Here is a 27,308-nt window from a genome sequence, read left to right as displayed (position 1 = left end):
AGTTTTTCAGATGGTAGAATATAGCTTGCCAGTAGAAACTCACTAGAGGATTTGCTAGTGTTTAATTTTCTAGTTACATCCGCAGAGAAGGGTAGTACGAAGGATAATTATCCAAGCTAATCTCCCATCCAGCAAATAAGGGTGATCGTTTGATTTTTTCACGTAAAAATCCAAACGACATATTTGCAAACGAAAAAATAATTTATAAATAAATTTAATGATCTAAAGCTAATGTTAAAAAAAACTACAATAAAAGACTCAAAATATAGATTTAAAGTTAAAAATTTTAATTTTCGGTTATAAACATGAACAGAACCGATACTGTGGTCCGTAAACAACTTGAAAACCATACGCGACACAATTGATCTTTAAAAGCATCCCAACAGATCATCTAAATTTAGTCATCTAAAATAGTTTCATTCTTTGTATCTCTTTGTACTCCAGCAGATCATCTATATTTTTTTTGAAAGATGGAGATAGAACATCGAAATATAGTGTTTTCTCTTCAAATATGAATGATATTTAAAAATAGAGAATGAGATAGATGTTCATCTGAAATCATCTATTATTAAGACAGAGGATGTGATAGATGATTATCCGGGATGGTCTGACATGGCAGCCACGCTTCCGCGCACCTCCGACTCCGACTGGACCGACTCCGACTCGAACTCCATCCAATTCGCGTATAAATTGGCCCCTAGCTCCAGCGCCCGCCGCCGCATACACCTCGCCTCCTCCTCCTCACACCGACTCAAGACGACGGTGATGGCGCCCGTCCCCTTCCTCCCGCAGGACAGCGAGCTCCTCGACTGCCTCCTCCGTCCCAAGATCGCCGGCGCCCACATCGACTCCCGCTTCACGGAGCTCGTGGGCTACGTCGACGACGTCTACGCCCTCCCGCCGGACCAGCTGGCGGCGCGGCACGAGGGCGCGCCCGGCGAAGGCGGCGGCAGGGTGTGGTACTTCTTCGCCCCGCTCGGGACTGCGCGCGGAAGGACGGTCGGCGGCGACGGCGGCAAGCGGTGGTGCTCGGTGGGTTCCAGGAAGAAGGTGGAGGGAGGCGCCGGCGCCGGCGGCGGGTACTGCCAGAAGCTGAGGTACACGGAGAAGACGGCATCGGGCGTCGTCGCGCCGGGGTGGATGATGGCCCAGTACAGCGTCGCCCAGGAAAACGGCGGCGAGGGCGGCGCCGAGCTCTTGCTCTGCAAGATCTTCCGCGCCCCTCGCGCGGCTCGCGCGGAGCCGGGGTCACCGTCTTCCTGCAAGTCGGTCTCGGCCTCCCCGTCCGCGTCCTGCTCCGGCACCGGCTCCGGCGGCCGCAAGAGGAAGGCGGAGGGAGATCACCTCGAGGCCTCCACCACCCTCGACGCGCGCGCAGCCCTTCCCGCCAAAAGCAGAAGCACTCAAGCCGGAAGGGGCCAGCACCGATGAATAAATAGTACAGCGAATTCAGCCGGGTCATGGCCGGAAAGTTGCTGCTGAGTCTTCTTCTTGGCATTGTGATTAGTTGTGTAGTGTAGTATAATTGGTATAGAAGCTCGTAGGAATCAGGCCTGTGATGATCTCTGACAGACATATAGGATGAATTAGTCTGTCTTTTTTTCTCCCGTTTCATGGAAGGCACTGTGATAGAGAGGATCTCTGATAGATAGGGTGGATTCTTTCGAATTTTCTTATGTGAAAAGAATAGCATGTAGTCTGTGAATTGTATTTATCACTGTGATTATGAATAAAAGATAACATCTTTTGTATACTCGAGCGATGAATTTTGTGTCTGTAATCTCGTGACCAGATGCGACCATTGGTTTCTGTTGAGCCAGTGTTCGGATCACAATCACAAATTCTTAATTCTGTGTTCTTTTGCTAAAAGAAATCGAAACGTCCTGAGACTTGGTAAGTTAAACAGTTATGTTTCTTTCAGGAAAGTTCAGTTGCCGCAATAAACGCCACAAGATCCTCGCATGGAACTGTGGCACTGTGCTACCACTCTTCTCTTTCAGAAATAAAACATCAAGAACACATCACCTCTCTTCTTTTTCAGAAACAACACATCAAGAACATTAACTTAGTATCAATTTTAACGTACTATATCCGTCCCATAATAACTTCATTTTTCGTTTTTCCGTGCCTAACGTTTGACCATTCGTCTTATTTGAAAAATTTATATAAAAATTTAAAAAAATTAGTCACACATAAAATACTATTCATGTTTTATTATACAGTAAGAATAAAAATATTAATCGTAAAAAATTTCAAATAAGACGAAGAGTCAAAACACTGTATCAAAAAACTGAAAAATAATCTTACTACGGGACGGAGGTAGTACCATTGAAATTTAGACATCCGAAGCATGTGTCATGTGTGCTTGAACCTGGCAATCTCTTTTCTTTTTCTTTTTCCATTTTACAAAAAAGAAATGGAAAAAAAAATCAAAATTTAGGCAAACCGAAAAGAAAAAGTGAAAGAGAATACAGCCCAACCAAGCAGCCCGGCCCACAAGGCAACCTCCGCCTTCTTCCAACGGCGGAGAGAAAAAAAATGCTGCGCCGAGCCGCCTTCGGCCGCAGGGCGGCGCTCTCCGCCGCGGCGGCGACCGTCGACTCCGCCTTCGTGGAGGCGCGGAAGAAGCTGGCCCCCACCATCGGTCCCCCCGCGACGACGCCCATCCCCTCCAACTCCAAGCGCACCGTCGACGACCTCCTCCTCCTCACCGGCAAGTCCGACGACGCCTCCAGCAGCAAGCAGGTATCCGCCGCCCTCCGCCTCCCTCCTCCAGAACTCCATGAGAGAAGCAAATATTTTGCTTTGGTTTGGTTCGATTAGGTTTCTCACCTGGTTCTGGCTAGGCTGATCTCTCCGGGTCATGGAGGACGCAGCGCGCTCTTCCTATGGGCGCAGCAGCTGCATCCGACGCTCTGCCGTGGGAGGCGCCGTCCCGTGAGACTCTGCTGAGGACAATCGATGCCGCGCTCGACGGCGGCAATGTCGACGATGCTGTGCAGGCGCTTGCCAATTACAAGACCCTGCACGGCCTTCCTGAGCCGCGGGTGCTGGACCGGATGATCCTGACGCTGTCCTATGCGTCTAGCAGGAGGTGGCTTCAGAGAGCGTTCGATTTGGTTCTGTCGGTGTATCGTCGCAACGGCAATCTTCTTAACCGTGGCTCGCTGACGAGGCTTGCGCTGGCACTTGCGAGGGATCAGATGCCGGTTCCAGCCTCCGCGGTGGTGAGGATTGTGCTGGAGAGTGGCAGGCTCCCTGATGTGGATATGCTGACCATGGTGTTTTTGCATATGGTGAAGTCGCAGGTTGGGTCCTATCTTGCTGCCGATGTTTTGTGCGAGACCTGCGAGTGCTTCTTGGACCAAATCGGAGATAGACGGCAGCTGAAAAAACTGGATCCGATAAAGAGTAATGTTACCATGTTTAATATGGTTTTGAAGTCATGTGTCGACTTCAGATGCATGATCAAGGCCCAAAAGATATTGGAGCTTATGTCACTAGTTGGGATTGTGGCTGATGTAACCACTGTGGTCATCGCTAGCCGTGTCTTTGAGATGATTGGGCAACGGGATGAATTGATGAACATGAAAAGAAGCATTGATTCTTTTTCATCTTTGCCATTCATTGAGCACTATCAACATTTCTATGAAAGTCTGCTGAACCTGCATTTCAAATATAATGACATGGATGCCGCTGCTCAGCTTTTGGTGGATCTTTATCGACAACAAAAGCCTCGTTCTTTCCTTGGTGATAGTATCCATAAACAGGGTATTATTCAGATTGGCTCTGGCAACCTAAAAACTGGATACCGAATAGTGTTTGACCCTGTAAAAGTGGACAAAGGTTTTGTTTTGGATACAGCAAGTCAATTCGGCCTTATTGCTGTTATTGATGGAAATATTCTTCCTAGTGAGAAGGCTCTTGCTAAACTTATTGTTGGCTGTTTGAAAGAGAATAAAGTGCGTACATTGTCTAACTTTCTGATTACATTGCACAAGGAAGATCTGAAGGGTCCATCTCTTTCAGATATAATTAATGCATGCATTCAGATGGGATGGTTGCATGCTGCTCATGATACCCTGGATGATTTAGAATCAGCTGAGATTCCTGTCCAAACTGGTACTTACATGTCTCTTTTGAGAGCATATGAGAAGGAGAATAAACCAGAAGAAGTCAATAGGTTTCTCCAACAGATACAAAAGAAAGCATATACGATGGGTGTTTTTTCTCATACTAATCCATCATTTACCATAAAGGATGTTGCTGAAATATCGAAGGATAAGATGCCCCTCCTAAATTCATCTTTGCTTTCCAGTTTGTTTGAAGAAATAGAACATTACAGCTCCCAAGAGCATTTAACTTTTGAGTTCAATAATTCAATTCTTTTCTTCTGCAAGGCAAATATGATGGAAGATGCTTTGAGAACATATAAGCGCATGAGAGAGCAAAATATAAGACCCAGTCTGCATACCTTTTGCCACATACTGTGTGGATATTCTTCACTAGGCATGCATAGGGAGATTACCATACTGTGGGGAGAAATAAAGCGCAGAGTTGAATACGGAGAGATAGATTTGGATAGAGACTTGCTTGACTGCGTGATTTTTAATTTCCTCAAAGCTGGCTATTTTGGAAGAGTGATGGAGGTTATAAGTTATCTGTCTAAACATAAAATGTACTGTGACAAGTGGAAATACAGACAAGTCTTTTTAAAGCTACACAAGAATCTCTATAGAAATTTGAATTCGTTACATGAAAAAACAGAAGATCAGAGTAAGAGGATTGAAGATGTCAGAGCTTTCAGATCGTGGGCAGGCATCAAATAGATAAAACGACTGCAGCATTGTACTCCTTCTGCATTTCGAGAACACCTTGTGTATGCACATCTGTACAGAATTCTTTCCCGATGGAACATCATCAGCATCTGCAGTACAATTTTGTGTTGTCCTTTTGAGCCTTTGAGTTTATTTCTGATGGTTGGATCTAGTTCCTTAGAACTCACTGTAACATCTAATCTGTATGTGTTTTTCTCTTCTTTTTGGTGTAAATTGCTTATCTTTTCGTTCATCTGTTTTGGCATGAATCACGAATCCGACAGAGGCACATATTTCCTCTGCATGTTCCAGCCAGGTGGTTGCTAATGCTTACATCTAAATATGTTGACCATCATTTACTCCAACAATAATGTCTCTCCAATGTGATATTCTACAAACAGGCCATCCTGACATAGGATAGGAAATCATTTTGTTGCTTCAATCTGTCAAGCAATTATTTTTGTGGAGAGCCAACTCCCTGAGACCCTGACCATACTTCACAAGCAATATCAGTTGCGCCAGCCGCAAATGGTATAATTCTTATTCTGAACAACTGTATGTTTTGACATTTCTGACATAAAATCATCTATTACCGGTGTCAAGTATTTAACAAAAATGATGAACTTGTAGGCCTGATGGGGCTTTGACAGAGCAATTGCAGTCCAGACCAGACTGGTTACTACAGTAGGTACCTACTTGCCATCGTTCATTCCAGAATTGTACAGTATTGCTGTGGCGCGTAACATTTTTTACACAAATTTGAACCATAACTTGATACTTACCAAGTGACTCTGGTTCCAGAGGGCACAGTTATGGAGTTGGTGCAGACATTATGTTTGTAATTTTCTTTTTAGTCCTGGAAATTCTTCATTTCTTAAGTGTGTGCAAATAATAGAGCAAAAAAAAAAAGGAAACGTTTCAATAACTCTGTTGATGCTTGTGCTTAACGCTTCCAACTTTACCTAGAAAATGCCTCCAACCACTCACATGTTGGAGAATGCTATGTTGCTATTGAGTAAGTTTTTCCTTCTAGTTGAGCATAGTTGCCCATCAGCTGCTTTTTGACAAGAAAAAACTTTTACTCTATTAGTTTAAGCTGTTAATATTGTTGATTGTTTGGACTTGTGAAACTTTTGAGTGTGACTATTCCACTTGACTTTGCATGTGAAAACTAACGTCAAAATTGCCATATGTCAATTTCTCTATAGTTGATGTGTTCACTATTTGTCTATTTGATTAGTGCTTATTTGTAGGCACTGGTAATTGGAGTGGCTTGTTTCCTACATTAGGATTGACAATAATGTTGGGGATTTCTGCAGTTGCTGGGTGTAATATCCAGCCGGCAATCGAATTGATCGGTTGGTTCCTTGTAATATTAATCAATTCAAATACTCAAATGCGGGAGCACGACGATGTTGATGCAAGCAATCGTATTATGTAGGTCTTGTATTGCAGGCCCAATGAATCCTGGACTCATGCAAGTGACAAGTAAGTGCCTGATTAGATTCAGGGACTTTTTTATAGTCCTTTGTCACATCGGACGTTTGGAGAGTATTAAATATAGACCGATAACAAAACTAATTGTATAAATAAATGTTATTTCCTTAGACAATTTTTTAAGCCTAATTAATTTATGATTAGCAAATGTTTACTGTAGCATCACATTTGCTAATCATGGACTAATTAGGCTTAATAGATTCGTCTCGCGAAATAGTCCAAGAGTATGGTGAGTTTTATTAATAGTCTATATTAATAATTCTAATTAGTGTCCAAACATTCGATGTGATAGGGACTTAAAAAAAGTCAGTGAGGACCAAACACCTCCTAACAAAGTCATGTGATTTTAAAGGCGGAGAATTGTGACGCTCTTCTTTTGGCCCAATAAATCTTGGATCCATGTGTCAGTGACAAAGATACCGTAACATCTTATCGGTTAATGCAGCGGATCCTCATCTGTTGCTGTGCTACCTGGGATCTGAACAGTTGATGGTACGGAGTGATGGTGGCATTTTGATTGTTTTGTTCTAATCAGAACTTCATTGTGAACTATGACTCTCTCAGTGCGTAGTCAACCATGAAATGTCACATATTTAGGGGTGGATACTAGCCAGCTCGGCTCGGCTCGGTCTGGCTCGTTAAGATAACGAGCTGGCTCGGCTCGGCTCGCTATCGTAACGAGCTAAAAACCCAGCTCGGCTCGGCTTGGCTTGTTACAAAGCTTAAGCCTCTCGGCTTGGCTCGTTACAAAGCTCGAGCTGGCTCGTTAGACTCGCGAGCCATGTATGAAAAGTTAACTTAAATAATTTTAATAGATTATATAAGCAAATTTTCAGTTCAAACATGTAAATCATATGAAATTGTATCTAAATATTAAAGTTTGAACCAACAAATCACATGGTGAACCTATAAAGTATGAACACATGCTTTTCAGGGTGGAATCAATGAACGCCGGCGAATCGCGTATCTTTTGTCTAGCTCGTTAGGCTCGCGAGCAGCTCACGAGTCAGCTCGAGCTGGCTCATTATCTCTAACGAGCTAAAATGCTAGCTCGGCTCGTTAGAAAAGTGAAACGAGCCGAGTTTGTCACGAGTTAAGCGAGCTAACGAGCCACGAGCTTTCTGTCCACCCCTACACATATTCATGGTAAAAACTTACTAGGCATATAACATATCTTGTCAATGCTCACAAATAAATTAAAAAACGCTTCTTCCCCGCCGCATCCAGAAAACAGGGTTCAGATAGGATGAATGATTTTTTCTCTAAAAAAATAGTAGATTGTACTTTTGCGCCAGATTTAGGACATATTTCCACTCTAAACCACTTTGTATTGAAGAAGTTTCACTTAACACCAGGGATTGTCAAACCCGGAGAAACTTCCGAAAATCTCATACAATTCGAATGAAACTTGGCATAAACTAAGTTTAAAAGGTTTCATAAGATTCACTCATTTTACAAGATTCCCCTCCAATTATATGACGTAACCTAGTGTGAGGTGAGATTCATTTGAACGTAAAGTAAAAAAAAAAGTACGTACTCGTGAGTATAACATATGAAATCATCTGAGTCACTGACAGTGGAGGATCATGATATCAAATAACTGAACCCTAATGTATAGAGATCACGATATTCAAATAATAATTGAACCTTATTTATAGAGTCTCGAGAAATCAAATCTCTCATTTCTTAAATGCAAGGGAGAAATGAAAAAAAACCACTAGTACAACAGCCCAGCCCAGCCCAGCCCAGCCCAACCCAAGTATATATAAATAGGCGATAGCCCAGCCCAAGAGCACCCTCCGCCTCCACACCTCACTCCTCCAAATCGCCCCCCACGCCCCAGGAAAACCCATTCCACGGTTCCTCCCCTCCCCACCAGCCGCAGCGACGAGGCGAGAAGAGAGAGAGAAAAAAAATGCTGCGCCACGCCGCCCGCCGCCTGGTCGCCGCCCGCGGCAGCGGCAGCATCAGGGCGCTCTCCACCGCGGGGGTGCCCGCCGAGGCGGCCGACGACTCCGCCTTCTCGGAGGCGTGGAAGAAGGTGGCCCCGAACATTGAGGCCCCCGCCACGCCCCTCTCGCTCATGCAGCCCCGCCCGCCCACGCCGGCGGCCATCCCCTCCAAGCTCACCATCAACTTCGTCCTCCCCTACAAGTCCGAGATCGCCAACAAGGAGGTATCCGCCCCCCCCCCTCCCGTCCCTAGGTCCCAGATCTGCGCGGGTGGTGTCGCTAGGGTTTCGGTGTCCGCGCGATCTGGGGGAGTGTGGCGTCGAGCGATTAGGGAGAGGGGTAGGGATAGGACGGGGCGATCCGGTTCGTCAGGGCGGTGCAGTCGCGGTCTCGATTGTGGACTCTTCGTCCGAAAGGAGAGGTTTTGATTTGGCCGATGCGTCCGTCCTCGTTCCTCGCGTGCATGAAATGTTTGCAATGTGGCCGTCTATTGCGTGTGAATTTGTGGTATCCTGTGAACACGGAAGTATGGGGTTTGGGGTTGTTTAAGGCTGTTTGATTGTACCGGGTATTTACATGTTTTTGCTGGTAAGCAGGGCAGGCTGGAGATGTTCTTTGGTGGGACAAAACATAATGCAGCGCAATTCTCAGGGTGGTTAGATACCGGATGATTCTTTACAATTTGTGCTCAACATTTGATTGCTGTTTGGTGATCATAACAGAGTGCATTTCTTCTTCTCTTGTTGTGTTAAGTTTCATATATCGAATATCGACAGTAGTCTAGTGGGCTATCTTTTGAATACTCTTTGCATTTTGTTGTTTAGATTGAGGGTTTTTGATTTTTCTTTTCACTAAAGAGTTTTCTAGATTTGCTAGCACTGCTGTGTGCCTAGGCCAAATTATAGTTCTGATTTCTGACTAGAATGGTGTATTTGCACATGTTATCTCTGTTGGTTTTTACGGTGCTGAGCACTGTCAGGATTTATCGATATTGTTGCAGTGCTAGATGTTTTATTTATACCAGCTCTGATCGTATACATTGTGTGGAAGTTAGTTTGTATTTAAATATTCAGTTTCAATTTTTGTGATGTAATTTTTTTGGTTGCGAAATGTTTTCATTCTGAATTTCGATAAATAAAACTGCATATTATTATGGCCAACCATTCACTTATATTAGCCAGCAGCTTCTTTTTTGTCTGTGCACTAGTTAACTTTTGTCCGTGATATGTCATTTTCCTTGTAACACTTGTTTAGTTTTGCAATGATTTTTTTTTTGTTTCATGTTGTCTTTCTTGTAACACTTTAGCTTTCTTGTTGGCTTTGATGGTTTTATGCTGTTTACTTATTTGTCAATGACACTATTGAGAAATGGCAGATCATCAAAATTCCCTTCCTCAGTATGTTGTTGAGCATTATGGTCTGTTGTTTCTAAGTTGTGTATGAAACAGAATGGTTGATGGTGTTTGAAGAATGTCTATCTGTGTGGTGTTACAGTTTTATCAGATGATACGCAAATCGTCTCTCAGTTGATGCACATTGCTTTCTTGTATGGCTAGGCTTGTTTCAACAATGCTACGGTTAATGCACCAATTAAAAAATTCATCATCAATGTTGTCTTCTGTTGCTTTCTGCTACTCATGTCATTGCTTGTCTATCCGCAGGTTGACATGGTTATTGTACCAGCAACAACTGGTCAGATGGGTGTTTTGCCTGGCCATGTTTCCACGATTGCAGAGCTCAAGCCTGGTGTTCTCTCGGTACACGAGGGAAATGATATCACCAAGTACTTTGTGAGCAGTGGCTTTGCATTCGTCCATGCAAACTCCATCGCTGATATCGTGGCTGTCGAGGCTGTCCCCCTGGACCAGATTGACCCAGCCTTGGTCCAGGAGGGGCTCGCAGAGTTCAATGCCAAGCTTGGATCGGCCTCAACTGACCTGGAGAAGGCTGAAGCTCAGATCGGAGTGGATGTTCACAGTGCGCTCAATGCCGCATTGGCCGGTTGATCAATACGTTAAATCTGCTGCCTCTCTTTTGCATCTTCATTTTTAGAATGTGAGCTGAAGTTTGCAAACTCATGAATGAGTGATGGAGGGAATGATCTTAAATAAATTATACTCCATCTCAAAGAAAGACCCATGTTTCTTTTTTCTTCTTAACTTGACTCCTGCATGGATTTTTGTAATGGTGAATATTTTTCTCCGAGCTACAAGTCCAGTTCTGGTTCCATTCTCAATTCCCAGCTTACAATTGGATTAACTGAACCATCAAATGCCAAACACAAAGGCCGTTCCTTTCCGTTGTTTGCTTGCCATGTTGTGGCTCCTGCTGAGTGAAACCTCAAGGTTAATAATTCTGTTTTAATTGATGAGACAATCCCCGTGTTCAATTGTTTGGTGAGGCTGAGATATCAGAAATTGCTCCATTTCTAAAAATTCAAGACGATTCGAAATTTTGAATTTTGTATCACATCAACCTCTTTTTGAAAATGATTCGTGCGGTTTTGCAATGGGGCTCTCAGAACTGGAAGAAAGCAAGTCATTCAAAACCAGACCAAATTATCCCCAAATTTGAATTTAGCGGGAGATACAGAATTTGAATTACAGTAGTTTACATATAAGCCTCAGCACGCTGCATTGCATGTAGCTGCCGCCTTCATGTGCACGAGCCTCCGCGGCGGCGCGGCGCCGGCGTTCGCGCCATCAGCCGCCAGCTTGGCCAGGTGCGTCCATCGCCGCCGGGCGGCCGCCACCAACTCCTGTGTCGCCGCGTGGGAGGAGCCGGCGTGGCGGTGAGGCGGTGACCCCTCCTCCGGCGGCTCGGGGGGCCCGTCCAGCTCCTCGTGCCGCGCCGCGCGCTCCAGCGCCCGCGCCGCCTCCGCCATGGACGGCCGCTCCCCGGCGCGCTCGGCGAGGCAGCTCGCCGCGAGCGCCGCCACGTCCTGCGCGGCGCGGTACGGGTACCTCCCCTCCAGCCGCGGGTCGAGGAGCCTGGAGAACCACCGGGTCCCGACGGGGTGGCGGCGCGACCAGTCGACGAGCTTCTGGTCGCCGCGTGGCCGGGCCCGGTCGAAGGCGCGGCGGCCGGAGAGTAGCTCGAGCAGGACGACGCCGAAGCTCCAGACGTCGCTCCTGGCTGTGAGGCGGCCCGTCTCCACGTAGTCCGGCGCCGCGTACCCGTACGTGCCCATCACCTGTTTGATGCCCGTTTCATGCACATCACCTGTTTGTTGATTTGATTTTTGTTTTCTTTGAAAGATCACATTGTTTGATTGTTCATGCTTGCATTGCTGGGATTAATATTTAATCCTGTTATTCCTGCCCTACATTGCTCTCAAATTGATTTCTAATGTTGCAATTTCTCTGTACAATGAAGCCATTAGTCTTATAGAACAATTTTACCTTAGATTCAACTATACTAAGATGCCTACTCTCATATCTTAAATTACAAGGAGATGCTTTAGTTACCATCTTATTTGTTGAAATGGTGGAGGTTTCTACTTTGCGGAAGTGTATGAATCTTTTTGTCAACACACCTCTCAATTGAAAAGGACACAATTTGGTCAGAGCAGATTATTTGTCAAGAGTCAAGATAAATGTCTGGAACATGATTGTTTGCCCCCGTAAAAACAGTTTTTCTAGATTACCCAATTTGAATCAACCAAGAAATTTCAATACTACAAATTTGGTGCAAATGGTTCTAAAGATAAATGGTTGTTGTCTTGCTAGTACTGATAACGCACAACTTACCGCTGTGGACACATGAGTTTGTCCATCCACTGGGCCCTCCCTTGCTAATCCAAAATCTGAGAGTTTTGGTATGAATTCCTCATCTAGCAGCACGTTAGATGATTTGAAGTCACGGTATATGACCTGTAACATAAAGAATGCCATAGCTACAACATGTGAGTACAATTATAAGGATCTGTAGTTCTGAATATAAACACTGGAACACTCTGAGCTAGCAAGTATAGAATTATGATCAGAAAGCCTTCTGAATCATAGCTCCTGATATATGTGTATCATTGTAAAACTTGAACAACTACGAGCTGACACTTCAACTCCGAACACTTGAACTTTGTGATAAAATTAATGGAAAACAGCTGTTTTGTAAGCCCTAAGCTTCTAATAACAACCAACAATAAAGATTAAAACAAACAGCAGAAAATGCAGAATAAAGGGGGAAATAAGCACTGCCATTTTCCAGTGTTGTAACTGACAATACTTCCCCGCAAAAAAAAAAAAACAACAATACTTAATAGTCCAATTATTGGTTGTTAGACCAATACCTGAATTTCCAATCCTTCATGCAAGTAATGCAGTCCCTTTGCAACGCCCAAGGCTATGCTAAGCCTTGTTTTCCATGGAAGAGTTGGGTATGCTCTATTGAACAAATGATCTTCTAGGGTCTTGTTAGGCATGAACTCATACACAAGAAGTCTCTGAGGACCTTGTTCGCCATCATCAGTGGCACAATAGCCAAGGAGTTTGACAAGATTAGGGTGATCCACGACAGCAAGGATCTGAACTTCAGCCAGCCACTGCTTATGACCCTGAAAGTGAGTTAATGGAGGAATGAATTAACTATATGCATTGATGGTCATAGTGGAAGGATGCATAGAACTGTGAATAACATCTAAGAAAATTCAGGGGAAGCAGTGGTTTTCTTAGATTCCAGCCACTGCTTATGACCCTGAAAGTGAGTTAATGGAGGAATGAATTAACTATATGCATTGATGGTCATAGTGGAAGGATGCATAGAACTGTAAATAACATCTAAGAAAATTCACAGGAAGCAATGGTTTTCTTAGATTGCAACTCCAAGCGCATGACTCCTCCTTTAGTTGTTATTACAAGCCTTTTTGCATATGAGAGAAGAAATTCTTGATGCATAGCTTCAAATTGACAGTTATAATTTGCCAAGTATTATGCATGGGAAAGGGAAAAAAATCAATCAAGTATATTTTACCAGTAGACTACAGTGAAGAATATTTCACTAGAATCCTCATCATTGTGAGGCAAAGATTCACATTCCATTTCATACAGAAGCAACATCAATTTTGACCAAGACATCCTGCCATTTGCGTAACCATTGTTGCAGTCTGAGATAGGTATGTTAACATAGTGAACTCTGCACAATTAGAAACTTACCAATATGTGCAGATGCAGTACATTAGCATATGCAATTTGGTACCAGAGATCCAGACTCCCTACCTCCATTGTTTTGTGAAAAATATTTTTTGAATCGAATTAACAAATGCAGTAAAATTCATTCCTATACATCGAAACATAATTCGTGCATCTGACATTCATAAGATCGATTGAAAGATAGAATCAGTACCTGCATTCCATTAGGATTGAGCTTCTTGACAGCCACCACCAAATTGCCATTGTCATTCCTCAGCCCCAATTGGCTGCGAGAAGTTTTCAGGAAGCCCTTGTACACACTCCCAAAACCTCCTTCCCCTATCTTGAGATCTCTACTGAAGTTACTAGTAGCACTTCTCAGCTCAGCGAGGCGAAAAGAACGGAGTTCATGCGCGCGCCCCTCATATAGCTCCAGTATGCTCCGCGGTGATGCAGCAACAACCGAGCTGCATGATTTGTTGGCCTTCTGGGACATTTCATCATTGAAGCCATCCTTGTCTACTGTTAGTGTAGGGGATGACATTGATTGCTTCTTGGTCTTGTTTCTCTCTCTCAAGTAGAAGCAACCCATTGTGATTGTGCTAGAATGATTTGGAGAATGTGGTATTTTTTTTTTCAGACAGAGTGGAGGACTACAGTTGTAAATTTTACCAAGATTTCAAGAAGGAAGAGAAAATCAAAGTATAGGCAGAATGATACTATTAGGCACTTACATGGTAAGATTATAAACAAGGCAACTAATATTTGCAAGAAAGCAGTAGAAGATATAAACTTGCAGAGGAATTGAAGAGATTGCAATAGGCTTTCAAGAAAATCAGAGGAAAAGGAATAAGTAAAGGAGTTAAGAAGAATCTATGGATGTTCAACTTCTTGTCAAAGAAAGGTGATGCCAATATTTCACTAGATAGAAGAAAAGCAAACAAAAGAAGGTTGTTCAAGTAGGTCAGTCCAGGACACTCACGATGACAATGTAAAGAACACCTCCTTTCCTAGAAACCCAATGGAGCTATATATAGAGAGAGATTTCAGTACTAAAGAAAGCCATGATTAGAATGTAAGAGTGGAGCTCCAAGGATGTGCAACTTTTATATGTTTTATAGAATGCACAAAGTCGCACAAAAGAGAATCAAGGAAGGCTGTGCTTACTTTGACCGGTGCAGCAGGAATAGAGAGTCTCGTGAAGAAGGCCTGGAAACCGCCCAAACTCAACCACTAAAGTTAGAAGACCTCATTGCACAGAAGGGAAGATATGTCTGGTTCTGAAGCTTGGAGAGAGACTGGAGTGTGACTTCATTGTAAGCTCTGAAAGTCTCTTCTTTAGTGGCCTAGCTCTGTATTTTTACTAACCTAATCTAGTTATCTAGAGCACTAAATTTATTGCCTTACACCAACCCTCTTGACTTGTTGAACTCATTGATGATTTCAATCCCTATCACTCTCTTGTGATGCTTTTATGTTCAGTGCAATTGGTTGACCGCTGGGAGCTAGGACTAGCAAAATTGTTGCATAGTTCCATAATGTTTTCTGCCAGTTTAGTTATTAAAATTGTTATATCACATGGACCGCTGCTTGTACATGTCTGGCCCATGCCGTTTATTCCATTTAGTTACTGAAGGTTTGGCCTGTTTCACATCTGCAATCTAGTTATTAGTTTGCGGAACTAGAATAATCTCTACATTTAGGTGTCATAAAATGATCCTATTCCCAATAACTAATCGATCATCCGTAACAAAATATGTTTTTTTTTCTCCTTGTCAGTACTTAGTAATCTCGCAAAATTGAAAAGGTTCATAGATTGTATTCAGCACTCGTTGTTTTCCACGATCTTCACCTCTAAAGTGTGAATTTATCTTAATAAGAATTTCAAAAGATCCGGAAGATTTCTGCTTCTGATGCACGTTATGCTAAAACGTGAGAACAACGAATATGAATATCAAGCAGTTCCTTGCAGAACATATGAAACGTACTATCAAGGTAAAGTTTCTTAGCTGTCATAAACCTTCAGTACAGCTCATTAGATTGATCTAAGAGTATATGGTTACAATTAAGAAGGGCAAATTATAGTTCTGATCTTAGCTGTCCTTGGTTTACAATAGTGGTTTGAATATTCTCAGGACAATCAAGTTGATGCTTCTTTAGTGAATATTTTTATCCTTAAAATCTCCAAAGATCAATCCAACACATATATTAAGGACTAGGGAGGAATGATGCCCTGTTTTGTGTCGCTGACTCTACTGAACTGCATGCTCTTTGTTATTTCCCAAGTAACTACTGAAGAACTAACATGTCAGCTTGAACTGGAACCTGACATCCATTATCAAAGTCTGTCTTAAATGCTATAGATTGTTTATTTTTCTTAAGTCTAACAGATCTCTGATTACATGGTTTTTGTTTAGAAATTTGCAAACAGCAAAGCTGCGGCAACATAAAATAGCTCTGCTGAATTTGTGAATCGTAAGAGCTCCTTTCTTTAACATTAATTTTGACTCCACAACTTTCAGCTTTATGTTTTCTAATCATTGTCAATGCTGATTAGCATGCCAAGAGATGTGCATGTGTAAATTGATCCTTGGGATATCAGAGTATCAGAACAGCTATATTGAAGTTAATAATCATGATTAAGAAAAGTCAATCCTACTCCAGAATCTGATGTTACTTTAATATGTTTCCATGTATTATCATCTCCACAACTTGGAGCTTCTTCACTTTTGGCAAGAGGATAATAGTTTTCCTCTTTATAGTGTAAAGTGATGCGGGAAATACTGTACATTCATCACCACAATTTTTAAGGGAGAAAACCCTAAAAGTTTGCCTGTTTGCCTCAATGTCTCAGTGAATTGTGGTTTGTGGGGGACCTTTTTTTTCCATTTTTGGCAAATAAGGAATTGCGTTTTGAAGTTGTTCACTGTATTCAGGAAGTTAGCATATACAAACTAACCCACCTTTTCTCGCAATCCACCCAGGGTTTATGTTTTTTTTAAAAAAAAATGCTCGAAAACTGTGAAATTTCGAATGGCTTTTGATAATTAAAATTTGGAGTAAAATTCAATCAGGTGAACCCTGGATCCACCAAAGTTTAATGCTTATGCAAAAATTTACTCTATCCATCTCAAAATGTAAAAGAAAAAGTTAACCTCGCGAGACATTTAATTATTGGCAAAATTTGCTACAGGACATAAAAAAAGGTGTAATTAGCCAGTGGACACCGTAAGATCACGAATTTGCTATAGGGCACCATAAAAATGTGGTAATTAGCTGGTAGATACTCCGTTCATTATTATATTAATTTCAGAGTAAAAATGATGAGATTGTCCTCGGTGGCCAACCCGTTATGCCGACTGGGTCCGGTTGAACCGGACCCAGTCAGTCTCGGCACCGCACCACACCTGGACCCTAGCCTACAGGGCGACTGAGCAGACGGCGGTAGCAGCAACCTAGTTGCGACGAGAGTGACGGCGAACCGACCACTGAGGGCAATCTCGTCATTTTTAAAATTTTTGACTCCAAAATTAATAAAATAATGGCCGGAGTGTCTACCAGCTAATTACCATATTTTTGTGGTGCCCTACAGTAAAATCGTGATCTTCCAGTGTCCACCGGCTAATTACAAATTTTTTCGATGCCCTATAGCAAATTTTGCTTTAATTATTTGTCACTCTTAAGATTAGATGATAACAGATTTGTCACTCGTTGTCTATGATATATGTACACTTATGTGTCTATTATATATGAGTCTAGTGGTAAAAAGTTAAACCTTGTACTACGAATCTAGTGGGATGTTCTGCTATTTCAAATCTGTCTCAAATCGCTGTTTCAAAGTTGGTTTGACAGATTTCTTGTGGTGTATGCTTAGCCTGGTCAAATTGAAAATACTTAAGGCTTGTTTGGTTTGTAACTAAGTTTGCCACACCTAACTTTAGTAAAGTGTGACATGCCATAGAAAGTGACAAAGAAAATGAGCACCACAGGTTAGGAAACTGTGGCTAGAAATTGACCAATGTGATAAGAACCATGACAAATCAAAGTTGTGGCATGAACTGAACATGCCACTTAAAAATTATGACATGCCTAACTTGTGGCTCAGTAAACTTAGACATGAACGATACATATCCTTGGGTGGCCCTCGAACGTACTGCTCCAAATTATCAGAGTCAAGAATTAGGTGTCTTTTATACTATGTCGTGACTATCATTTTACTTATTTTAAACAATGGTAAATAACTTTATCTTTCTACTCATTTTGAAATGAAGATAGTAGTACTATATTTAATATATATGTATAGACGGATCCTCTTCCTAGGTTGATAATGTTAGGGCTGAGAGAGTATTACCAGTAGTACAACACCAACAGTTTATGTTTTTACAAAGTAATCAACAAAAGCTGTTCAAGACCAAATAATTTGGCTCGAATGATGTGAGGGGAATTTACATAGCGTTTGTTTTGTAGAGACAATTTCGTTGTTGTCCTGATTTTTAAGTCTAATATTGATTTTACCCCTCTTTTTTAGAATTTTTGTTTTTGCCCCTCTTTTTTGAACCGAATAAACCGTTTGCCCTATTTTGGATGGAAGTTACGTTGACGGTTAGTTGACCAATATATTTAGTTTAAAAAATAAAAGATTTAATTCCCAAAATAATTAATGATGAAATTACCCCTATTTAAAAAAATTATAAGTTTTTAAACATGTCATTTAAATTAATAGTGTATTGTTTTTTATACTTCTATGAAACTTATAATTTTTTAAAAAAAATTGACAATTTTGTAACCCTGTCAAATATTTTTTAAAAAATAGAAGTTTTTAAACATGTCATTTGAATTAATAATATATTGCTTTTGTATATTTCTATGATTTAGAACAGAGGGTAACAAAATAAATGACTAAAAAAAATCAAAATGATATTCTCGTGCAGGGGTAAAATAGTCCTTTAACATGTCATTTAACGTCGTTAGTCCTTCCATCCAAAGGAGAGGCAACTGGTGCAACTGGTTCGTTCAATTAAAAAAAGTAAGGGTAAAAACAAAAACCCTAAAATGAAAGAGCAAAATCAGTATTAGAACCTTAAACAGGAGCAGAAACGAAATAGCCCCTTGTTTGTAACATTTTATGGCTAATAGAACCGATCACTTTCATTCTTCAAAACATCATTCATGAGGAATTCAAAAATAGATCCTGCCTTAGAGCATCTTTAACAAACAGCTCAAATCAGACTCTCCAAATGTCTATTTGCTCACTCCTCATTTCAGTTAGCTACTTAAAATTCATTTTTTTACTCCAACAGTCTCTCCATTCACCCTCTCTATTCCGAGTCTATGACAGCTAGACCTCACATGTCATCCTCCTCTCTTTCTTTTTCTCTCCCTCTCCTCGATCTCTCTCTTCCTCTTTCTTTTTTTCTTTCTTTCTCCGGGCAACAGAGGCAGGCGACAGTGGATGGTGCAGGCGGTGGTCGCGGCCTAGGACGGTGCCGGGTGCGGACGGTGCTCTGGCCAAGGACGGGCGCGGATGGCGCGAGCGGCGATGGCTGCCGGCTGGGGAAGCGCCGGGCGAGGACGCGTGTCAACAAGGGACGTCACCGTGCGCAGGCTGTGGGGGATGGCGCGTCGACCGGGGACGGCACCGAGCGCGGGTAGCACCGGCGGACGACGATGACGACCCAAGCACCCGCGCTCGCCGCCAGCCGCCTCAGCTTCACAGACGGGGAGGATGCAGACGACGGCGATGGGGGCGGTGGTCTCGGATAAGCGGTGGAAGGGGGTTTGCAAGACGTCGGCGGGGGCAGCTACGAGGAGGAGGGATGGAGAGGTGGCTTGTGGGCCCTACGTGTGGGGCCTAGAAATGACAAATCAGTTTTGGATGGCCAAATTTAGCAAATTGGAAGGCTAGTTTGGTCAGCCGGATGGCTCCATCCGGCTGATAAGTCTATTGGAGTGCTATTTTTTACAAAATGGCTAGATTTTAGTTTAGATTTTAGTTTGGAGAGTGGGACGGATTTGCTGTTGAAGATGCTAAAGTCCCTTAATTTTGAGCGAGTGATACTTGAACTCCACAGCTGACCAAGCGTCTACTGACTTTGAGTAACTAATATATATAGGTTTTACAGCTGCTAGGCACATCTGGAGGACAATGCGGTTGTGCTTGAGATAACTGACAAAAGGGGATAAAGATTTTTCTTATTTTCATGATAGCTATTTAGGCTATGTTCTTTTGACGATAAAGGATTATTTAATTTTTAATAGCTATTTGATGATATAAATAATAAAATTAACTACTCACTTTTAAAAGATAACACGATGAACTTCTGTATGAAAACCTTTTTTTTCAAACAATACACTATTTAGCAATTCAAACGGTGTGCATGTAAAGATCAAGAAAAAAATATGACAACAATCTAAAGAAAAGGACGCATCCTTAATCCTTAGTGGTATAAACAAGAAATTAGCCACAAAGTTAAAAATCTATTTTAAAATATGATATGATGATTTCTTATATATAGAAACTTTTTATAAAAATAACACTATTTAGCGGTACAAAAAGCTTGAATGAATAACTAAGGAAAAAACTAGGAATAATCTAGGAGAACGGTACGAGGAATTGTGGATAGTCCCAAGCAAGCACCAGAATACCAGAGCAATAACTACTAGCCTACAACTGTCATCCTTAGCTTTCCAATTGCAGGCATGGACCTTGCTTAGAACTTGAACTAAACCATGCCTTAACATCATATCATTTTAATCAAGGCACAAACAACAGCACCTACTTTAGAATTAAGGGGGTCTAGATTCGCTAATTGAAAAAACAATTGGAATTACGTTACAACATTGATCGATTGATGTCTTTTATAGCTACATTTCGAATGTGGAGTGGGCCTGCCGGCCAAGGTGCATGCATGCTGCAGGCCGGTGGCGGTGGCAGTGGCAGTGGCAGCGGCAGCATGATAGAGACCATCGCTGGCAAATGCCCAAATCTTGCAGTAGTCTTCCAGGGTCTCCCTAGAACTGCAAAACTCCAGTCTCCAACTTCATGGCTTGTGGAGCTTGAAACCAAATACGCGAGGCACGTAGCGCTGTGAGGGTTTCTGAGGCTTGAGGTGCTCGTATGTCATCAGAAACAGATGTGGGAATGTTGTCCCGAAGTATGCACCGTCGATGTCTGAACATTGTCAAGAAAACAGCACAATATAACAACAAAATGGCAGTTCTATGTAACTATCATATCAAAGTAATACAGGTGAGAACGACTGGGCTTCATCTAATAAGCAGTAATATATCTTGGCGGTGAGAACACTAGGAGAGCAAGCGAGGCCATGCGTTGAAGCCAAATAATTAAATGTTTATGTTGTCTGCCTGTTAAAACTTGTCAAAGCATTTGCCAACCACTCCTATCAGCTTAGAACTAAGGCAAAATTATTAGAATATAGTAATGCTGGAAATTAGAAGGTACTCTTTTTTTTCCAAACAAAAGAAGGCACTCATTAAGACAGTATGATAAGAAAGTGGTTAGGATACTGCCTTGGTACTTGGACCGTGGATAGTAGATGTCTTCACACTTGGGGCAGTATATCTTCACAGTACTAGATCGGTGTATATCCGATTGTCCAACCGGCAGACAGGGTTGGCCACAGCAATAAACTCGTGGGCATCTTCCAAAATCATAGTTTTTGTACTTCTCCAGCTGACAAAAAAAAATTAAACAGAATTATAGTTTGTCATAACTTGTAAAACAGAAGTACAGAAATATGAATAGCAAAGAAGGCACCATTGCCGCCAGTCCTTTACTGGTCAAAATGTATCGTGCATGAATCAGCCCATACAGCATCTCTGCAGCTGACTCCACTAGCTCGTTTTGTTCTTCAGTGAACATGTCACCTACATATTGGCACAATCAAGAAGCATCAGCCAAAGAACGAGAAAACAATAGAAAAGAGCATGGAAAGTACCAATTAGCACAAAATAAAGGGAGTTTATTGTAATGACACAAAGAAGGGCCATGTTACATCACAGTGATGGCATTTAAAATAGCAGACTTTACAACATATTTACTAATTACTACCACAACTTTTACTGCCACAGAAAATTGCATCTACAAACAGAACCTAAAGCAGTACATTAGCAACATGACGCTTAACAACATTGGATAACCTAAACAGGCAACCACGAGAACAAAAGAAACTGCAAGGTTTAGTCATAGTGGGAATTAACTTTTCAGTTTTTTTGTTTGACACCGTTGACTTTTTTATTTACGTTTGACCTTTCGTCTTATTTAAAAATTTTGTCCAAATATACAAAAATATAAATCATACTTAGAGTTACTTTAGTAATAAACCAAATCATAACAAAATAGTCAATAATTATATAATTTTTTTTTAATAAGACAAAGGGTCAAACATAGATCAAAAAGTCAACGGCTTCAAACAAAAAAAAATCAGAGGGAGTACTATAATAGAAACATGCTAAGCATTTACTATGACTACTATCCAGGAGAAATGATATGTAACACAGAATGGTATAGCCACGCATAGGTGAAATAAGACAGTCGTCCAGAATACTAGAGAAAACACTAAACACATGCCAATTAACTCTGAGTAGTCATGGTTTGTGTTCATAAGACCTGCACTGGTACTTGTTCATAATCATAAAAGCCAATGTAGTTTTACCTATCATTAAGCAAATAAGTGAAGAAATACAGCAAAAATTATTGCTCAAAAACATCAACATGTGTTTCATTTGCATATGAAAACAAGGGATCATTTACCGTGAGAAGACTCAATATCTAAAATGAGATCAAGAGCATAATCATAATATGGAACTTGACTGCTAAGCCCACAGAGGTTGAAGTCATCTTGTATATAATCATCATCAACTTCACAGAAGAATTCATTCCCTCTTAGGTTGCAGTACCATGAAATCCATGAGGTATCCTCTCCATCAGAACCACTAACATCTGATGCTTCACTATCAGATTCAGACTCCCCTGCAATGTCAAGGATGGAATTATCAATGCTAAGGCTTTTACAAAACATGGTGAAAATGTAGCATACATGTAAACACAGTACCTAGCAAATCTAAAATAAAATATAGCTAGCATTAGTCGTTTAGGTCCTTATCCATCTGACACTAGATGACTGGAATAGCTACAGCAGGCTAAACTTGGAATGGTTGCATGCACTTAGCAGTTGCCAGGTACATATGTCCTATGTCATACAAAGGCATATAACCATGTTACAACAACTTCAAGAGGATATTTTACCATGAAACTTACTACTCTACAACCCTCTTCTCAACATGAAGCATTATCATTCTAAGGAACAGTACGCTAATCCACAAACATCTGCATTGAACAGAACAAGAACACCGAGCAGAGCTACCCACTTTAAGAGCAGCATAGTTGGAACTTGGAACAGAACAGGTTTAATCTACACCTCAAATCGCTAATAAGTTATATTCCAGTTAGACCCAAAATAGCATAGATGGATTAAACTAATGTATCCGTCCACCCGATTGGCAACTCATGCAAAGAAGTGGGCAACTGAACAATCGATGAAGCATAAATATAAGATATTGCTGGTTCTATGGCCCACTTGATTAATGAATTTGGTAATGCAAACAACTCCAGGAATATAATTTCAATTAATTTTTGAATCAACCAAACATGGAAAAAAAATTCACTTCAGTTTTTTGTGTATCTTTTAAGGTAATTAAGCCAGCCATATAATTGCATTTGCATATAATATGATGATAAGAAAAGTTATTTAGGCGATGCCAATAATCTTCTTCTGAAGTGCACATATGGAAAGCGTAATGGGAGGTAAGGCCATTTAATGTATTTAAAATAAGGAAACAAAAGGACATTGCCAATGTTATTAAGTCGTCTGATTAGTCACGATTAATCATGATTAGTCAGCCTAATCGGAATCTGTGGCTTGATCATGCACCTCGAGGTGATCAGCTCAATCAGGAAACTAGTCCTCCGATTAGTCATTGATTAATCATGGTTAGTCATGCGATTAGGAGGTGGACGACTAGTTTGAAAGAGGCCTCAATCTAGGCACCAAAAATGTGTGATACTTGCTTTATTTACACGTGTTTATTACAATATTTGTCTAGTATATAGTAATATAATGTATAGTTATACATTTTTTTTTGAATAATGGAAGCTTTATTGAACTCAAGTCAATTAATACGTAAGAAGGCATACTGTAGTGCTATACACTTAAACAGTATAGTAGTTACTAGTAATATACAACTATAAATATATACACACATGTCCTGGGTAGAAGGATAACTAGACACCGACTAGCCCCAACTAATGAAACCTGATCGGCGACTAACCGTGACTAATCTTCTGATCGGTCCCCTTACAACTATCCTTGACTTTACCGATTTGAAAACATTGGACATTGCCCAAACATGTGTGTGTAACATGGCTACACATATAGAGCTGAAACAAGCAAATATAGGGCACTTCCTTGACAAGCTCCTACACCAGCTCCTAAGTGATAACTCTACACACATATAGAACAGCAAATCAAACCTTTGTGGTCTTCGACACATAAAGATACAGTAAGCAGATCACTGCAAACCCATAACAATACCAACACCAACTTTACCAGTACTGAAAAAATCACTTATTATGAATAAATTGGATTTCTATATAAAACAAATTGTTCCCTGTGAAATTCTAGATTTCCAAAGAGGCTCGTAGCTGTAGCCAGCATGGGTGACGAACAATTTTACTCCTTTTCAGGAAAGCTCCCCCAACATTCTAGCATAAAAAACCAAACAATAAATTTGTACCACAGCCACTTGAATCCCCATAATGATATAACACAACGGAATCCCAATCAGAAACAAATTTCCTGCACTGATGATGCGCATGCTACCCTCCACGGTGCAACAACAGAGCTCCACAATCGCAACCACATCGGCGCACCACCATGACCACAGCACGAAACGACACATGACGCGAGGACAGAAAGGAAAAAAATATATAGGGTGTGGGGGGAGGAGGTCGGTCGCGTGACGTCACCTTCGGAGCACCTGCCCTTAGGCATGGACGACGCGGAGGACGGCACGACGAGGCGCTGGTGGTCCCTCCCCCCGGCCGACCCCCTCGACGTGGACGGCGAGGCCGCCGCGGCCGCCGCCGCGATCGCCTTCTCGAGGTGCTTGTCGAGCACGTCGCTGAGCCGCTTCCGGTCCAGCCCCGCCCCTCCCCCTCCCCCTCCCCCTCCCCCTCCTCCACCTCCTCCTCCCCCCTGCTTGTACATCTCCTCCCTCCTCCCCGCTCCTGCCGCGGCTCCTCACGCGCGACGCGCCATTGGGGAGGGAGGCTAGGGTTAGGGTTCGCTCGCGCGTGGAGGCGAGGCGAGGCGAGGCGAGGCCGCGAGGAGGAGGAGGAGGAGAGAGCACGAGGAGGCGTCCCGAATTTTGAGGGGTCGCGAGGGGTGTAAACGCAAAAGCGGCCGCGGGTGGAGAGAGAGAGAGAGAGAAGAGATCAAGAATTGGAATGTCGCGTCGACTCGTGCCAGATATTTTGTTGGCCTGCCAGTTGCGATCGGACATTGATTTGGATTAGGAGTCTCTTCTTCTTTTTTCTTCTTCGTTATTGGTTAAATTAATCCGGTTTAGGCACCTTGATTAACCTGTTTGGTTCGGCTGGCGTAGAACTTTTTTATTTTTTTAACCCTTCTAATAAATAATTTTATTACTAAACCTCGAGAGAAAATATTTTCACTATACGAACTTTTTGGCCACGCCACCAACAACAAGACAACGCGGCCACACAGAGTATTTGACGTGACAATCTTGCCACATCACCCATAGTGACATGGTAACTTTGTCATGCCACACCACCAACATTGGTGTGAACAAAAAGTTATATTCTCTCGTGGTTCAGTAATAAAATTATTTATTAAAAAATTTTAAAAATAAAAAAATTGTACTATGTAATGAATTAATAAGAGCCGATTAAGTATCAGTTTCGAGATTATTTAAAGGGAGGGAGTACGGTTTGTGATTCGAACTTTTTATTGTTTGTATTGGTTTAGCTTAGAGTATCTTTAAAAGAATAAGCTAAAGTTTGACTCTCCAAATCTTAATTTAGTTATTTATGATAAAAGATTTTATGTTTAAATTGATGTGCACTTTAACAAGCTCTTCATCCCCATTTAACTATATAAAACCTACAAATAGCAATCCTGTTGTGGGAAGATGACTTGTCAAATTTTGCCATTGAGGAGGCATGTTTAACCATTCGAACAGTATGACAAGTCAAATATACCGTTTCTTAGAGAATAATTTTTTAACATAATTGCTAAATTTTAGTATGACAAGTCAAATAAAAAGTCTATTGGAAATGCTCTTAGGCATCATTTTGGTTTATTAGCTTATCAGCTAATCTATTCTATTTTTTTATTTCATAAGCACGCTTTTTAAAGAGTTAAACGGTGCGTCTCATTTAAAAAACTTAGTATATGAAATTTTCTTTGAAGTATTAAATAAATTTATTTTCTAAGTTTACGAGTTATTACTTATTTAACCATGTATTAATGACTCGTCGCGTTTTCATGCTATAATCAATTCATCAGCCCTAGCACAACTGACGACGGGAATTGCATGCAGGTACTGCTGTGTAGTGGCTATAGCTGACATGTGGGTCCCTACATGTTAGACTAGGTTAGTGCACAACAGTAATTGCAGATGATCCATGCTCCACAATTGAACTTCACCTTACGTGGTATTGGAGATAGCTGCAATTAAAGGAAGGAAAATTATTTCCTTTCTGGTACACTAGAAAGGTCACATGTGAAAATTTTACATATATCTTTTACACGAAACGCGTCGTTTGAAAACATAGAAAATTTGTCCATAAAAATCCGAAGTTCACAATTAGATATGAATGGAGCCTTAGGGATGGGGATGATTACGCTGGTAAGAAATTAATATAATATCCCTGTGAGTGGTACACATGAAGAAAAGAAATTTCTGAAAAATAGCTTAGAAAATTCCGATCAGATCATCTAGTTGAAGTTGTCAAACAAAAAGAAAAAGGGATGTTGATTCTGATTAGAGACAAAAATCTAGTGATGGAGCCATCAATCTCCGAGAAGAAAATTGCCACCTCTACCAACATTTTACATGAAAAAAATATGTTTACTATAGTGTTTTAACGCACATTAAAATAGCTACGGTGGCCGATTTTTACTGCACATCAGCGACCGATTCTATGGTTCGACAAGATGTATTATACTCCGCGGCATTCATATCGTAGCCACTTACTATAGTAATCTATTTTCACTCGAATGGTTCACATTTCAGAGGATCAAATGATAAGATACAATTTCAGCTTAACATTGTGTCGCTTCAACTTAATCTTTATAACATTATTTCCATTTGTTGTATTTTTTAAATATTATTATCTATAAAAATAAAACATTTTCATTTTTTGATGGGAAAATATAACATTTTGTCTTGGGCTTTAGCTTTTTTACGTATGGATATCGATCTGGTCTCTACATCCTACGATCATTAGGATCATTAGGTTTTTACGTATGGGTTTGTCTATATTCATTCATTCATGTATCAATAGAAGTCTTATAATATGAAACAGAGGGAATAGTAAATAATATGACATTGTTCTATGATGGAAGGATCGGAATAAAAAAAATTAAGTGTTGGCATGGTTTATGTTCAAAATCTTATTTAAAATGTTCACAAAATAAAAGATCTCCTGGAATGGATCAAATCTCATACTAGATGGCTGCCTTTTTGAAATGGAGTGAGCAGTACTTGTGGTAGGGACACACTTATCATCACAGCATACATGCCTATCCCCTTGTGATTAAGAACATTATATTTTCCATCATATCCTTTTGGCAAAGATTGCCACGGCGTTT

General features: G+C 41.3%; 5 protein-coding genes across 6 annotated transcripts; 3 read left to right on the top strand and 2 right to left on the bottom strand.

The window, feature by feature from the left end:
- Window positions 1–612: 612 nt before the first annotated feature.
- Window positions 613–1,431, top strand: LOC121054992 (NAC domain-containing protein 72-like). Its single transcript, XM_040526307.1, has one exon. The coding sequence runs from the start codon at window positions 613–615 to the stop codon at window positions 1,429–1,431; it is 819 nt and encodes a 272-aa protein (XP_040382241.1).
- A 1,107-nt stretch (window positions 1,432–2,538) lies between these two features.
- LOC102700257 (pentatricopeptide repeat-containing protein At4g17616) lies at window positions 2,539–6,380 on the top strand. Its single transcript, XM_006658512.2, has 5 exons — window positions 2,539–2,745; window positions 2,847–5,133; window positions 5,219–5,348; window positions 5,448–5,505; window positions 6,071–6,380. The coding sequence occupies exons 1-2, from the start codon at window positions 2,539–2,541 to the stop codon at window positions 4,827–4,829; spliced, it is 2,190 nt and encodes a 729-aa protein (XP_006658575.1). The 3' UTR covers window positions 4,830–5,133; window positions 5,219–5,348; window positions 5,448–5,505; window positions 6,071–6,380.
- A 1,756-nt stretch (window positions 6,381–8,136) lies between these two features.
- Window positions 8,137–10,495, top strand: LOC102699976 (ATP synthase subunit delta', mitochondrial). Its single transcript, XM_006658511.3, has 2 exons — window positions 8,137–8,490; window positions 9,928–10,495. Exons 1-2 carry the CDS (start codon window positions 8,230–8,232, stop codon window positions 10,270–10,272), a joined length of 606 nt encoding a protein of 201 aa, XP_006658574.2. The 5' UTR covers window positions 8,137–8,229; the 3' UTR covers window positions 10,273–10,495.
- A 357-nt stretch (window positions 10,496–10,852) lies between these two features.
- LOC102699702 (probable serine/threonine-protein kinase PBL19) lies at window positions 10,853–13,984 on the bottom strand. The gene is made up of 4 exons (XM_006658510.2): window positions 13,607–13,984; window positions 12,555–12,818; window positions 12,016–12,138; window positions 10,853–11,459 (listed from the first exon to the last, which is right to left on the bottom strand). The coding sequence occupies exons 1-4, from the start codon at window positions 13,982–13,984 to the stop codon at window positions 10,890–10,892; spliced, it is 1,335 nt and encodes a 444-aa protein (XP_006658573.2). The 3' UTR covers window positions 10,853–10,889.
- Window positions 13,985–20,034: 6,050 nt separating this feature from the next.
- LOC102699422 (putative casein kinase II subunit beta-4) lies at window positions 20,035–24,836 on the bottom strand. Of its 2 annotated transcripts, none has more exons than XM_040525823.1 (5): window positions 24,440–24,836; window positions 22,166–22,384; window positions 21,170–21,279; window positions 20,923–21,085; window positions 20,035–20,563 (listed from the first exon to the last, which is right to left on the bottom strand). In XM_040525823.1, exons 1-5 carry the CDS (start codon window positions 24,678–24,680, stop codon window positions 20,433–20,435), a joined length of 864 nt encoding a protein of 287 aa, XP_040381757.1. In that variant the 5' UTR covers window positions 24,681–24,836; the 3' UTR covers window positions 20,035–20,432. The 2 variants fall into 2 exon arrangements, with proteins under 2 accessions (XP_040381757.1, XP_006658572.3); XM_006658509.3 differs by having other exon boundaries at window positions 20,920–21,085; window positions 24,440–24,825.
- Window positions 24,837–27,308: the final 2,472 nt, after the last annotated feature.

This window comes from Oryza brachyantha, chromosome 7, assembly GCF_000231095.2.
Source record: "Oryza brachyantha chromosome 7, ObraRS2, whole genome shotgun sequence".
Classification (NCBI taxonomy): Eukaryota; Viridiplantae; Streptophyta; class Magnoliopsida; order Poales; family Poaceae; genus Oryza; species Oryza brachyantha.
This window is presented reverse-complemented; position numbering and strand designations above follow the sequence as displayed.

What these genes read in the sequence shown, in the direction of transcription:
- LOC121054992 (XM_040526307.1), top strand. Translation starts at nt 613, where the DNA reads ATGGCAGCCACGCTTCCGCGCACCTCCGACTCCGACTGGACCGACTCC.
- LOC102700257 (XM_006658512.2), top strand. Translation starts at nt 2,539, where the DNA reads ATGCTGCGCCGAGCCGCCTTCGGCCGCAGGGCGGCGCTCTCCGCCGCG. An exon ending in ACGCCTCCAGCAGCAAGCAG is followed by an intron (nt 2,746 to 2,846) that starts GTATCCGCCGCC and finishes GGTTCTGGCTAG; the next exon opens with GCTGATCTCTCCGGGTCATG.
- LOC102699976 (XM_006658511.3), top strand. Translation starts at nt 8,230, where the DNA reads ATGCTGCGCCACGCCGCCCGCCGCCTGGTCGCCGCCCGCGGCAGCGGC. An exon ending in CCGAGATCGCCAACAAGGAG is followed by an intron (nt 8,491 to 9,927) that starts GTATCCGCCCCC and finishes GTCTATCCGCAG; the next exon opens with GTTGACATGGTTATTGTACC.
- LOC102699702 (XM_006658510.2), bottom strand. Translation starts at nt 13,984, where the DNA reads ATGGGTTGCTTCTACTTGAGAGAGAGAAACAAGACCAAGAAGCAATCA. An exon ending in TCAATCCTAATGGAATGCAG is followed by an intron (nt 12,819 to 13,606) that starts GTACTGATTCTA and finishes ACTCACTTTCAG; the next exon opens with GGTCATAAGCAGTGGCTGGC. An exon ending in AAACTCATGTGTCCACAGCG is followed by an intron (nt 11,460 to 12,015) that starts GTAAGTTGTGCG and finishes GGCATCAAACAG; the next exon opens with GTGATGGGCACGTACGGGTA.
- LOC102699422 (XM_006658509.3), bottom strand. Translation starts at nt 24,680, where the DNA reads ATGTACAAGCAGGGGGGAGGAGGAGGTGGAGGAGGGGGAGGGGGAGGG. An exon ending in TAAGGGCAGGTGCTCCGAAG is followed by an intron (nt 22,385 to 24,439) that starts GTGACGTCACGC and finishes TTGACATTGCAG; the next exon opens with GGGAGTCTGAATCTGATAGT. An exon ending in ACGGTCCAAGTACCAAGGCA is followed by an intron (nt 20,564 to 20,919) that starts GTATCCTAACCA and finishes GACAATGTTCAG; the next exon opens with ACATCGACGGTGCATACTTC.